This window comes from Poecile atricapillus, chromosome 2 (assembly GCF_030490865.1).
Source record: "Poecile atricapillus isolate bPoeAtr1 chromosome 2, bPoeAtr1.hap1, whole genome shotgun sequence".
Classification (NCBI taxonomy): Eukaryota; Metazoa; Chordata; class Aves; order Passeriformes; family Paridae; genus Poecile; species Poecile atricapillus.
The window spans coordinates 140610775-140625343 of record NC_081250.1 but is presented as its reverse complement, the minus strand read 5'-3'; the positions used below and the strand labels follow the sequence as shown (position 1 = coordinate 140625343).

At 34.6% G+C, this 14569-nt stretch overlaps 1 protein-coding gene across 4 annotated transcripts in view; it reads left to right on the top strand.

The window, feature by feature from the left end:
* The window catches only part of TAF2 (TATA-box binding protein associated factor 2), a 59280-nt gene that overhangs the window by 21255 nt on the left and 23456 nt on the right, over window positions 1–14569 (top strand). For all 4 annotated transcript variants that reach the window (XM_058831714.1, XM_058831712.1, XM_058831713.1 and 1 more), the window contains exons 11-20: window positions 284–419; window positions 1509–1663; window positions 3849–3963; window positions 4064–4173; window positions 4842–4907; window positions 6109–6361; window positions 9750–9890; window positions 11245–11355; window positions 12696–12889; window positions 13436–13575. In XM_058831714.1, coding sequence (XP_058687697.1) covers window positions 284–419; window positions 1509–1663; window positions 3849–3963; window positions 4064–4173; window positions 4842–4907; window positions 6109–6361; window positions 9750–9890; window positions 11245–11355; window positions 12696–12889; window positions 13436–13575 — 1421 coding nt within the window. The remainder of the gene's footprint in view (window positions 1–283; window positions 420–1508; window positions 1664–3848; window positions 3964–4063; window positions 4174–4841; window positions 4908–6108; window positions 6362–9749; window positions 9891–11244; window positions 11356–12695; window positions 12890–13435; window positions 13576–14569) is intronic.

Sequence of the window (14569 nt, the reverse complement as noted above, 5' to 3'; positions counted from 1 at the left end):
TTGATCATTTTGCTGGTGCTTCCACTGTCTCTACAGCACTACACAGCAGCTATCATGTGCCATTAATCTCTGTACAGTACTTGCTGGATACCAGGTACATACACCCTTGTCACCTCTCTGGGCAAGTGAGTGGTCATTATAAGTGTGCCATAATTTGTAACTAAAGCAGTACAGGATATCCTAAGTAATTATTGGTGCTGCTCTAAGCTTGGTTGCTGGAGTACATTTTAAGTTTTGTTCAATAAAATGCAAACTAGATGGGTTTTTTTGGTTTTTTTTCCAGCCCTGCTTCACATCTACATTTTTCTATCAAACACCCTCATACACTGTCCTGGGAGTATTATACTATGTTCCAGTGTAAAGCACATCTTGTTATGAGACTGATTGAGAACAGAATTAGCATGGAGTTCATGTTACAGGTAGGTATTTAGATGATTATGTGGAATATAAAAAACTTTTCAGTTGCATTTCTGTTCATTAAATAGAGTTCAGAGAAGAACAGGTCATCATAGGATTCCATTTGTCATTTCAATTTTAGCAGGACTGAATGAACATTTGGGCATTTGGGTTAGGATAAGGGTTAGCTATTACTCTTATGCATAACTTACAATACTTTTTATATGTTGCATATTCTCTTTAATCTTAAGGTGTTATATTGGTTTGGGTTATTTTGATTTGTTGTTAACTCTGAGAACATGTTTTACTGTCCCTGACTGGTGTTGCTGTGAGCTAATCTAATGAAATTATAAATACTGACAATAATGAAAATCCAGCTCCAGCTGTCTCATTATATAGTTTTCAGTGCTAGATGAAACTTAGATGCTTATATTAGAGGGAGCATTTGAATAGAAGATTGTAATTTTATTCTGAAATACTGACCTTCTGCAGAACTGTAGTTTCCTTTCTTTACTAATTATCCTTTGTGACATGCCTTAGAAAGAATAGGGTGCTACAAATAAACAGTTAAAAAAATGAGTGATATTTTCATATCACCTTAGGGGTTTTGAGAGGTTGGAGTTTTTTCCCTTGATTTGGGGTTATTTTTAAGGAAGACATGTATGTTATTATACTAGAGCTATTATAGGTAGTTGCCAGGTTGAAGATACTGCAGAGAATCTGATGAATGTTGAATTTCTGAAAAAGGAGATATAGTCAGTGCTTTCTTTTACTGTGGATAATTCTTGAAAGTTGATGATCTTTTAATGGATTTTGTATGTGCATATCTATGTGTAACTTGGAGGAAGATACATTTAGACTGCAAATTTCTGATATGGTCAAGCAAACTATTTCCCATAATGTCTTTATTTTGAAAACCTTTTTTTAAAGCCAGTTATCAGAAAGTGAGTTTATCGGCCTTTAGTTGCAATTCAACTGAAATCAAACAGAAATGCTTATTTTATTTATGATTTGAAGTATAAATATATGTATATATATATAAATATAAATGTATATATACTTATATATAAGTATAAGCATTTAGGGAAAGTAATAACTTTTTATCATTTTAGGTTTTCAACAAATTGTTGAGTCTGGCCAGTACTGCTTCATCTCAGAAGTTCCAGTCACACATGTGGAGTCAGATGTTGGTTTCCACATCTGGGTTTTTGAAATCTATCTCAAATGTCTCAGGCAAAGACATCCAACCTTTAATAAAGCAGTGGGTGTATCCTTTTTACTCTTGCTCTGGATTGTTAATGTGGAGAATGAATTTGACTTTTTAATTGGCACTATGAAAGGAATGTGAAGAAGGGTATGAAATATCTTTGCATAAAACAGTTAAGTTCATTATTCTGTGAATTAGATATATATGTGAGCCACAAGTTCACAATCTTTTCATAGTCCTTTGAACTATGCTGGCTTTTTTGCATGTTCTTTACTAGAAAGGATTTCATTATTTTAAGTTTTTCTTTGAAATAAGTACAGGAACTCTGCTGGAATTTAAGGCCAAATTATACTAAAAGGATTCCAGAGGACACTGCCCATAGAAATGTGCTGAAGTCGGACATGGAAAATGCTATAGTCTGGTGCATTTTAATATGTGATTTCCAGTAAATCACCATGAAATAAGTAACCTAAAGCACAGACTATTAGTTTACAATATACTTTAATAGTTTAGTAGCTTGTGTTAATAGCACAGTTTCAGGTAAAATAAACCTCTGTGTGTTGATTCTTCAAATTTAAGCGGTATTAGTCAAGAAACAGGGTTTCTTATTTTGGATAGATAGGAGGGGAAATTTGACATGGCTCCATTTAACAGGTTTGTTATTTCTATTTAATGTGACTCCAGGCTAGAATTGTACATGACTACAGTAAAAACATACCTTACTCTTGAAACAGACGACAAAAGTAGGTATTTAATTTGAGCTGACTTAACAACGTTCATGCATCTCACTATCTTAACTAAAAAGCACTGTATAATTAGTATTTATAGTTATTTGAGAGGTTAGTACTTTATTTGCATCAGAAGTGTTCATAAAGTATAAATACACATTATTCTAATTTCCATGCTTTGCTGTGCCAAGCACTTAAGAAAAATAAGAGTTCTGTATTGCTGCAGCTACACCTAAATGTCAGCATTACTATCTGAGCTTGTTACATCTGTTAATTACATCTGTTCTGTAAGGAAGAAAGATTTGTACCTCACACACTTGGGGATTTTTTTCACCTTCTCCATACTTTGGCCCCAAGGTTGATCCTGTTAACTCTAACTTGTATTTAATCCCATGATTGCAACCTCCTACCATGCTTCAAACACTGCTATTCCTGTGACAATGCATTTTCCACCTTGTAGGGTCACAGGTCTTCATGTTGTTTGGGAGATGTTGCTGCTATTAACTAGTGCTGTCTTACGCCAAGGGCTGTGTTGATGCTGAGTGTCAACCTTGTGCTGAAGAAACCACTAAAAAATGTCTTAAACTATACCTGATGACAAAGTCCCAGAGCTTCATGAAGGCAGCCTCAATGAACAGAACTAGTCTGAGGTATTTAGCCAAATGGCCAGATTTTGGGAGGAAGGTTAATAACCCCTGTATGATAAGAAATGTCTTTGAATATGGAAGCTCTTCCCTTAAATGTGAGGACATGAAAGAACAGATTTTTCTCCCTTGCTTTTGTCTCATATTGTCAGATGCTTGTGAGAATGTGCATTAGACTAAAATGCTTCATTTTAGTACTTTTTTTTACTATAAGTAAAGTGTAGTAATGGCTGTCATACAGAAATGAATGATGAAATGATTCACAGGAAAAATTGTCATGAAGAAATCATTGCCTGGGCAAAAATTTAGAGTGAGATTGTTACTTTTCGTTATTCCTATTGTATACTCTCGTGTATGTGAGCTCATATACAGACACATGTGACTGGTCACATAGCCCAGTTTGAAAAATTGCAATAAAATAATGGAGCTAAATGTAGTGTGGGTAGAAAACAGAAACTAATGTCTACACTTTCTCCTTAGTTTTATTTTGCTAAAATACATAGTAAAACCATATTGAAATTACTGAAGTCTTACACAATTTTTCTGAGAGTATGCCAAGAACATTGGATGTGGTGGAGTCCAGAATAGTTTTTCATAATTAATTTCTTCATACTAGATAGTTTTCATTGCACTTCAGTTTTTCTCTGTAAGAGACGTGATTGGACATTAAAGAACTATTTAAAGAAAAAAAATATTAAAGAACGTAAACCCCCTGAATTTCGTGAATGAACATGAGTGATTTAATTTCCAGATTTTCTGGGAATGGGAAATTCTAGGAATAAAGAAGCATAAAGCTTAAAGTGTTAAGACTTGAGAATTATGGCTTTTTATAGCTATTGCATTGTGCACTAGAATTCCTATACTGCTTATTAGGGATCAGAGTGGAGTGGTAAAATTTTATGGTAGCTTTGCATTTAATAGAAAACGGAATGTGTTGGAATTGGAAATAAAACAAGATTACACATCTCCTGGGACACAGAAATATGTGGTAAGGTCCATTTTCCATATTTCACCTCCATGTACAAGTATGATGTGTACATTAATAAGCATAAGCTAAATGTTAATAATGAAATCTTGTGAACTTGAAGGGTCCTCTTAAGGTGACAGTGCAAGAACTTGATGGCTCGTTCAACCATACATTGCAGATTGAAGAAAACAGCCTTAAACATGATATACCGTGCCACTCTAAAAGCAGAAGGTAAGAGCTAAAATACTAACTGCAGGTATTTTTATTATGGATTTATGAAAACATACATGACATTTGTTGATAAATTTATGCTTCTTACTAATACTACTAAACAAGATTTTCCTGTGATGTAAGTGGAGAATTTCATACTGTTTAAGGACACCAAGAAACCTTACACAGTTCTCAGTTATAAGTCATTTTATAAAAGTTTTATGAAGACCTAATTTATGTAGAATGAGTTGAATGAAGACTCTAATTAATCAAATTTTTCAAAGTGCCTTTGAATGGGAATCACAAGTTAGAGGGAAGACAAATGTAGGCCAGAGGAGTGCCTCAAATGAAGAGAGTGCTGGGACTGTTAGGTCAACCTAAGGAGCAAGAAAAGTAATGTACTTCCCACATAGAGTCTCTTCATTTTCTAATGCATTTTAATAATTTGAATTCTCAGTAATTACTCTTGAATTCTCAAACTTCTGTGTTTATGTGTAATTGTAAAAATTGTAGAAATGGTTGCATAGCTCAAATTTGTGAATATTTTTTGCTGGAGAGAGCATTACTTTTTCTTGTGGTGAAACACAGAATACTTTTGCAATCATAACCTTCATTTATAAACATATATTTGCCAGTCTGGTAGGTAATACTTTTTTTTTTTTGTTGTTCCTTCTTCTCTTTTTTACTAGAAATAAGAAGAAAAAGATTCCACTAATGAATGGAGAAGAGGTAGACATGGACCTTTCTGCTATGGAGTAAGTTGGCTTGTTGGAGTTTCTCAGTGTGAGTCTGAGCCGTCTTCCCCTTGTCTGGAGTATGCTATTTTGAAGGACTGGATAATAAAGTTGTACTTTATTATATGACTGACATCTTTCAAGACTATCCCACATTTCTTTGTCTTTACTGATACTCTTCTGCTGTAGCTGGGGAAATGTTGGCAAGTGTAAAAAGTATGGATTAAACAATATAATCAGATTTTATAAAAGATCTTGAGCATGGTATGGTGATAATAAATTACTTGACTCTTAAGACATTTCCAGTGGTACCTTTCAGGTGATTTCATAGGTAAAATGTAAAAAAGAATTTGTTTGAAACAAGGTGAGAGCAATTCTTGTTGGATGTTGGTGAAGACCATTTAACTGCCACTAGTACAGACAAGTTCCTGAAATCTGTAATTACAAAAGAATTTCTCTAGATTAAAAATAATGATGAAATGCTTCACACTGAAATCCACACTGACATTAATTTCAATTGCAACTGTTAAGGTCTTTCAAAGCAAATTGTTGCTCAATGTAAATACCTCCTTGACTTGGAGCCAGTAGTGCCCTCAGAAGCAGTGGAGGTGTTGGCATCTTGTTTTCTGGCTGAGGGAAGTAAATAATCTGCTCTTGAAAGCCAGTGGTGTCCCTTTGAAGAAGGATAGATTGCTTGTCTCATTAAAAGTGTTGCAGATTCTCATAAATTTAACCTCATCTAATACATGATGACAAAAAAAAAAATTAAGACATATTTATATTTATATTGAGCAAGTCATTGCTGTCATTTCCATATAATAGTTGGCATATGAATCATTTAATTGCATTGAGGGATAATTACCCTAAATATTTGTGAGTATTTTTGACCAGTATTTTGACCAGTTGTGCTCAGGCCCCTGCTGCATTACCCTGAGCTGAGACCTCAGTGATCTGAGAATGACCTTTGGGCTGGGATAAGATTTTATGCAAGACACTTTTACTTTATCTGATAACCTGATCTATGGTGTGGTCATTCTGTTGTCCAGTTTGGACTCCTCTGCTCCTTGAGCAGGAGACTTTGAAAAGTTCTCTAACATGTATTTTGTTACGGTTCTTTGAATTTGAATACCTTAAAAATAACTTATAACAAGTTAGAAGTTCTTTAGAATTTCTACAGTCTTGAAATTTTGTAAGCTATTAATGTTTTTTATGTCTGTCTCAGTGCTGATTCCCCCTTGCTCTGGATAAGAATAGATCCCGATATGTCGGTACTGAGAAAGGTGGAGTTTGAACAGTCTGATTTCATGTGGCAGTATCAGCTGCGATATGAGAGAGATGTGGTGGCACAAGAAGAAGCTATTCTGGCATTGGAAAAGTTCCCTACTCCAGCATCCCGGCTTGCACTGACTGACATCCTGGAACAGGAACAATGTTTCTACCGGGTGAGAATGCTGGCCTGCTTCTGCCTTGCAAAGGTGAGGTTATGTGGATGGGAGTGAGGGAGGAAATCCACTAGACTTTGTAGATGGCTGAAAATGGGTCAGAACTCAGCACAGTTCCTAAACTGGCTTGATATTTAGCTTCTTAAATGTATTTGCCAAGTATTTTTAACATGACTGATTTGAAAGGAAAGTTGTATTATTTTAGTCTGTAAATGGAGACTGCAGAAGGCTTTCATAATTGTCAAAATTGAGATGTCAGACATGAAAACCACAAGGGATTTTTCCAGATTTCATTAAGTAGCAGAAATAAAAGACTGTTGTTTAATTTTTTTTCAAAACCAAAGTATATTTTTTATTATTTTAGTGGGAAGTTCCTTGGCCAGTCTGTTGAGAGCTCTGAAGTGCTGAAATTCATCTTTTTCTAACTGGGCTTCAGATTGTTGCTCCATGTCGTTTCAGATTGAATAGGGTCACAGAAGACCATCAAGTTGGGCTACAATTAAATATTAAAAAGCCAAATAATTGCCTTGAGAATGAAAATTAGTAAATCCCTAATTTTAAAACAAGTGGGTGGAAACACAAAAGAGCAAAAATTTCTAAAATGGCGTATTGGTGACTTTTATGGACATGATTGACAATTTGTAAAGTGCAGATTATTGACATATAGCTTGCTTTGTGCTGTGTACTTGTTGGGAATAATTTAGTTCCCATACAGAAATACAGCCTTCAGCTATATTTTGAAAATCAAAATCCCAGTGTTTTTGGCAAACTATTTTAATATTATGAAACACTGATGTGAAACTGCCAGTGTATGTTCTAGTCTTGGTGCTGCCAATATCTGACTTAAAATATGCACTTTTCATAACAAATTCACTTGGAATATCTGGTAGTGTATATTCCACAGGTAAATATTAGAACAGTTGTTGTAACATTTAAATGCTATTGTTTTTTGTATCTTTACTTTTACTTCTTAGACAATTGGGCTGCAGATAATCATTGCCAGTTTTGTTCAGTTGTAATTGTATGTAATTATGTGTGGAAAATCTTGGGTCTGTGGATAAGGTGGTTGACTTGCAGAAAAGAAAATAATAAGGCAAGCAAAAAGTATGCCTGTGACATTAAATCAAGGTGAAGGAGCATGGCAGAACAAAGTTGTAGATAAGTTTATGTAAGTTACCTGGGAGGAAAGTGTAATACATTCTATTACTGATTAATCAGGACATGAATAAGAATACCTTCCTATTGTCATTGAGTTTCATTTTCTCAGGCTGTAAATATTCAGAATTTGTATTCTTTATTGAAAAAAGCCAAGTCCCTCATGATTAATCAGGAAGAGGGTTCTTTTTTGTTTTACAGTTTTACGATTTACAGTTTCTAGCTGGGTTGCAGTTACTGTTATGAAATATTCTCAGTGAAGTCATGTTGATACAGAGAAATGATATGTGACAGTGCAATTACCAAACTGAATTAGCTACACTTTCTAGGTGTTCTTCATTGTAAAACAGGACTTCAGTCTCTCAGCAGTGGAGTATTCAGGTGACATATTAAATTCTCATTGATAAAATAAGAGATAAGTGTGAACACACACTGTACTGAATCCTTCAGGACAAATAACAAATACAGAGAAAGGAGAAAATAATGTCACAGTCTTAATTCCTGAGGGTACACAGGCTGTTTTCCCAGTTCACATCCATTGCAGTGTAGGTGATGTGTTACGAATTGTGTAGTAGGAACACTACCATCACAAACTTCTCCCTTCCAAACATTGAGGAGTTTCATAGACTGTATGAAATCTACACATAGATGTGCATGAGAGTTACACCTTAGTCTACATTTTTATGTTGTATTGAACTGAATGATGCAGAAATGGAATGTGCCTCCTGCCATTTTAGGTAAAAATAATGCAAGACATGTCATTTGTACTACTGTATGGGGAATGTGCAGTTACATTTAGTTGAGAATGTATAACATCTCAGTAGAATAAGTAGAAAAATTAGATTCTGTCAGTAAAGAGAAATTCATATGAGTCACAACACATGATAAAACCAAAACAATACTGAAAAGATAATGGTTTAACTATTATTGATTTTAATTGAAAATAGTTGTTCATCTACAGACTTTGTGAAATTAAATGCTTACCATAAGAAGTTAATATTTAAAAATGTACATCCTGATATTAATGGAATAGTGAGTATCTTGTAAACATAGTACACTTTGATATTTTGGGATGGAGTTTTATTGGACACTGCTACATGAATTTCATATTTGTAGTTTTAAGTTCTTTATCATGGTTTCCAAGGAGTCTGTGGGATTAATCTTCCTCTGCAGAAAGAGTTATTGTAGCTTTCAGAAAAAGCTGTACCTGCATCTTTAGTTCAGACACTTCAGTTATTGCAAGTGGAAGGTTGATTGCAGTATTTTCCCTCTCTGACTTTCCTTTGAAGCCTGGCTTTGTGGAAAAATGTTTTTTGGTTATACAGCACTGCTCTTCCACAAAAGCAGTGGTGAAGTGGATTGCTGTGCATGTTCCAGTAGCCTCTTGCTTTTCCTTCACTTACTGCGTGTGTTATAGCCTTTGAAACAAGTTACATAATTTAGAAGGAAAACAGCAAATTCAGGTTTTTCTGTGTAAGAATAGATCTTTCCTTAGTTTGTGGTGGGTCTGTAACAGTGGGAATTCCTGTAGGGTGCATTGGTCCCATTTGTATGTGTGCACACACACCTCAGGTCAGATTAACCATCAGCAGGCACAGGTGCTCTTGTCTGCAGGCATTCAGTGCTCCATACAGCAAATGTATGAAACCCAGAATGCTGGGAGGACACAAAAAGCGGTTTTGTCTTTGTGGAACCTTAACTGTCTTACAGCAGAGCAGACTATAGCAATAAATTGTTCTCAGTGCACAGTCTTATAGTAAATGACAATTAGAGGGAGCTGCCTTGTCTTTAACTTTAGGGGTGGTCTTTAATTCTTAGGGTGGCTGAGGCCTGTCTTAAAGTCTAGGCTGAGGTTACTGGCAGGGTAAATTTGGGAAGTTGGTATTGCAAAGTCCCCTTCCATCACTGGCTTCCTTAGAGTCAGAGAACTTGGCTTAGTAAACACAGAATTTTCATCTAAAATATATAAAAGAGAAAATAATTAAGAACAGAAGTTTATCATGGAAGGATAGTTAGTTGCAGATGTCTTCCAAATGGTACCATTTCCATAAAATTTACCTTTAATGTAGAGAAGATATATTGGGAATGACAGTGAAAACTTAGCTAATATAAGATAATACATTCATGAAAGTAAGCATCTATTTAAAGGAGAGAATGTCCTTGGCAATTATCCTTTTTGATTATGGGAAATGTGTATTTTTCTACAGCCAAACTAAACTTGCAGTGGTCATGTTAATATGATTTTCCTTCCCCCCTACTTATTCAGATTGCAAATTCCATGGTAAGTACGTGGACAGGACCACCAGCCATGAAGTCACTCTTTACCAGAATGTTTTGTTGTAAGACTTGTCCAAACATTGTGAAGACCAACAACTTCATGAACTTTCAGAGCTACTTTCTTCAAAAGGTAAAACTTATTTTTCTCAATAAATGTGTTAAAAGAATTGTCAAAAATGCAAAAATGTTCCTACAGTTGACAGTTACAGGAACATGGCTTGCACAAACCTGATTTACTCTTTAATAAAAATCAAAGTAACTTTCAGTTACAAGTAACTTTCTCATATGGCTTCAGTTTGTTCCATCTTATTAAAAAAATCTATTTACAGATTCTTAGCTATTTTTTTATCAGTAGCTGAAGTTAAATTAGCAGTTTCTTCAGTAGAATGGAGAATTATATATTATTATATAATTACTTGCAAGTATTTGTGACCTCATTCTTAAATAGGACTGTAATGAAGATACTGATTTTATCTTTTAGGTGAATTCAACAACTGCCTTTGTTCTTTAATAGCAGTTATACCATAATGCAAATAAAATCTTACAGCTCTTAAATTGGTGGGCTTTTTAGTTCAAGATATTGCATAATCCTTCTTGCCCTCTTCTATTGTCAACTTCCTATATTGCCACTGTTAATTTTGGTGTTAGCACACTATTTTTTTCTGTAAGCTATAGTTTTTGATTGTTCATAGGATAACAAAATTAATTATGTTTTTCTCTCAAGATTCACTGGACTGGGTGATTGAATTCATACTACATAGATTACATATTATTTATTTTATAGAAGACTCAAATTTTGTCTTTTTTTTTTTACCCTGTCCAAAACTGTTTCATCCTTCATGTCATTCTTGCACCTTCTTTTTGTATTTTTCTGCTTTTTTTGTGATTGTTCATTCTTTACCACTTAATCTTACATTTTTGTCCCTTTTTAATCCTGTGTGCCAAGTTTGTAGATCTAGAGTAAGATTTTTAAATCTATGTTGGGTGGAGTTTAGAGATTTGCTTAGCTCATTCTAAAATAAATACCTAATCAAATTAACAGCTGTCTGGCTAATAATTCTTCAGGCTTCGCTGACCCTGTTGGGTCTATATGTCTCAGTGAAAGTGGAAGCTTAGATATTGTGTTGACATGAAAACACTCAAATTCAGTGTCCATCTCAAAATAAATTCCATCATCATTTTCTGCGTCTCATTGTTTTTCCTTTGATACCTTTTTAATAGTGTCTTGAGTGTGTGGTTTTGGATATACTTTTTTTTTTAATGTCTGTACTGTGACTAATTACTGAGCAATAACTAAATAGTTTATTTGATCTGAAGATTATATAGTACATGGTCTGACTTCCAAAAAGTTTGTAAATACAGCTTTTCAGACACCTGCCATTGTAAATTTGTTAATTGCTGATTTGCAGGATGTGCCTCTTTTCAGGGTTGTAGATATCATTTCAATAATGTAAAGAATGATATTAATTAATTTTATTACGCAGACTATGCCTGTTGCCATGGCCCTTCTGAGAGATGTTCACAACCTTTGTCCTAAGGAAGTTTTAATGTTTATTTTGGATTTGATCAAGTACAATGATAACAGGAAGAATAAGGTAAAGACTGTGTTTATTTTAATCTCTGATTTTTTATTTTTTTTTTTTTTTTTGGTGAAAAAAGTTTTTGTTAGTACACTGCATGTTGTTGGATGCCACTACTGCGCATAGCTCAGAGTTGATGAAAAGGTGATGTGGTAAATGTTAGAGAATGTTCTGTAGCTGAAATTTCTATGGTGGCACTTCTTGGATGTTTCAAAGCTCTGTGTGCTTGTTGTTACTAAGGACCTGCTTGTCTTCATTTGCACACATACTTTCTTGCTATACTCTTTTTCATTCAAAAGACCCAAGGGTTTGGAGAAAATGTAGTATGAGAAGTTAAGCACTGTTTTTTTGATGTTTATTTCACCTTGAGAGGAGTATTTGAAAGAGCAATGAAAGGAAATAATCTTTTTTTAAAACTATATAGGACTCTGGAATTCTGTGTTCTGAGTATCAGTTCTAGCTCACAGAACTGGATTGTCTTTATTTGGTTAAAGAACAGGTGAACCACAGATTTATCTTGTTCCATCACTTAGCTGAACCATCTGTGTTGGAAATGTTGTCGCCTGAAGTTCCTTCCCACACAGACCACTTCTGAAGGATGATTAAATGACCCTTAAGATCCTGAGATGATACAGAATTTCATCTATGTAGGAGATTAGCATAATCTTCCCATTTAAGTATCCAAAATGAAGCAGAACCAGTCTGATGTGTTTTAAACTTCATTTTTTCTTGTGTGTAGAGCACATACTGTAACAAGACACATGCTGCTTGTTACTGAAATAAGGGTGATGGGTGGGGAGGGGTACTGAGTTGGACACATGAATGCAAACATCAGTAGCTACAGAAAGGAGTGACATGTGCTGATGTCTTACCTCACTCAGCCTCACCTTTCCATGTGTCCCTTCTACACGTGTTTGGCATCTGCTGGATCTGACAGGTGTTGTGTTTGTTTAGGTAAAAGTAACTAATATTCAAATCCAGTACTCCTTTCTGCTTTTTGGAAATTTTATTTTTATATGTTTTACTGCTTACTAATACAACCAACAGATGCAAAAGACAGCATAATGGAAAGGGTGAAACTATGAGCCCAGGTAAGAGGTTTGGATGAAGTAAGATTTTCTTCACTAAGCAGCAGTGAGCTTGTTAGTTCACTTCAGAAGCTCATGAAGTTGCTTGCTGGATTAATGGTATGATTTTCAGAACCATTTTTTTCCTGTTTTCCTTTCTCGTGTGTTTATGAGTTTATCTCAAGGTCTTAGTTTTAAGATCTGTTCTGTAACGGGACTTAAGCATTTATTAGCTTTGAAAGGACATATATTATTATATTTTCTTTGTTAAATATTGGGTTTATCTAGTTTTCAGACAACTACTATCGTGCTGAGCTTATTGATGCCCTAGCCAATTCTGTGACTCCTGCAGTCAGTGTGAACAATGAAGTTCGAACATTGGATAACTTAAATCCTGATGTACGACTTATTCTTGAAGAAATTACACGTTTTCTGAATATGGAGAAGCTTCTCCCCAGTTACAGACATACTATCACAGTCAGGTATGATTTAATGACACTACTTTTCTTGGGTTTTATGTACCTTTCTGTAGTTCACTTTTGAGATTTTAGCTTGTATGTCTTAATCTTAAATGTCAAATTCATTTTAACTTTCAAAATCTGATAATGCAAGTTTGTCTTGATTGCTTTACTTTTCAGCATTAATTTTTGTCAGTGTAGACCTTTAGTAACAGTCATAATCAATGAACCCATGCCTCTTTAAGAAGAGCATTTATGAACATTTTGCCTTGTAACAATTACTGTAGAGCATGCAGCATCATCTGAGTTGTGTTTACTCTAAGTCACCATGGCTCTACTGAAACCAAGCAATGGATTTGACAGGATGGAGAATTTTGTTTGTGTTTCTGCCTAATTAACAGGTAATAAGAGCTGTATGTTAATGCTGTGAAAGTAATTGTAGTATGTTAATCATGTTAATGTGGATAACATAATTCAGAAAATCTGCAGTACTTGATTTTGAAGAAAGTAATTTTATATTTCTTGGCTGGTTCCATAAAGCTGATGTAAATTTTCTTCTACCATTTCTAGCTGTTTAAAAGCTATTCGAGTGCTTCAGAAGAATGGTCATGTCCCAAGCGATCCTGCTCTCTTCAAGTCGTACGCAGAGTACGGGCACTTCGTCGATGTCCGAATAGCAGCACTGGAGGCTGTTGTTGATTATACAAAAGGTATACCCTTTTCCCAAGTATTTTGACATTTTGTAGCAATTCTCATACAAATGTAATGCTTACCTCATTAATATTAGGTTGAAATAGTGTCCACCAGAAGAGTGGTGACAGTTGCATTAATAAGAAACTGAGATTTCTATTATTGTTTAATCCCAGCAAGTACATGTGATATGAAGATGTGCTGAGCATTGTTTCTCAGTGCTTTGCAAATTGAATCAGATACCAGTGTTTTGGAATAATGAGTGGCAGTAAGGGGATTTGGTAATTTGTCTTTAACACTTCAGTGACTTCAATTTAATTTATTTCAGCTATAATTGCTAGTGAAAGTCATTTGTTTTGGTTTACTTTCTTCCTGATACCTTAATTGTGCTTTTTGCATGCATCTTGTGGTTACAAATTTTGGAAACTTAGATTATTGTAGAGATATTTCGGCTGATTCTGTTTTGCCATTCCTTATGCATAGCTTATGTTTGTGAGATGTTTACATTCTTTTAATATTGCTTTTATCCTTCTTGACTATTGCAGTTTCATGAGAAAAAAAAACCACCCTGGACAGTTTCTTAAATGCTCGTAGTTGATACTCAATCCTGACAGATTTCTGGCAGATAGTGGCAGTTAGAAATTACACCTTCAGTGATTTGCATTACATAAAGTTAATTTAATATTATACTGTCCTTTTCATTTATTTGGGTTATTCTTTCTTTGTTCAGCAGATTTGTAATACTTTTTATGTTTGGAGGTTTTTACCTTTCAAAGTGGCCAAATCCTTCAGTTCTTCCTCTGTAGCAGACTGATGGATCTAGATTTCTAATTATTCTGTCTCAGCTTTCCTGGGTTTGCTTTGTTTTCAGGGTAAAGGAGAGTTTCCTTTGCTTGTTACATGAATAGTTGTATAGTAATAGTATAACAGTTAATTATTAATTAATAATAGTTAACTTTTTTGAGGGCTGTATTACTTTGACATTACACCTGTTATTCTATCCAGACACTTCTC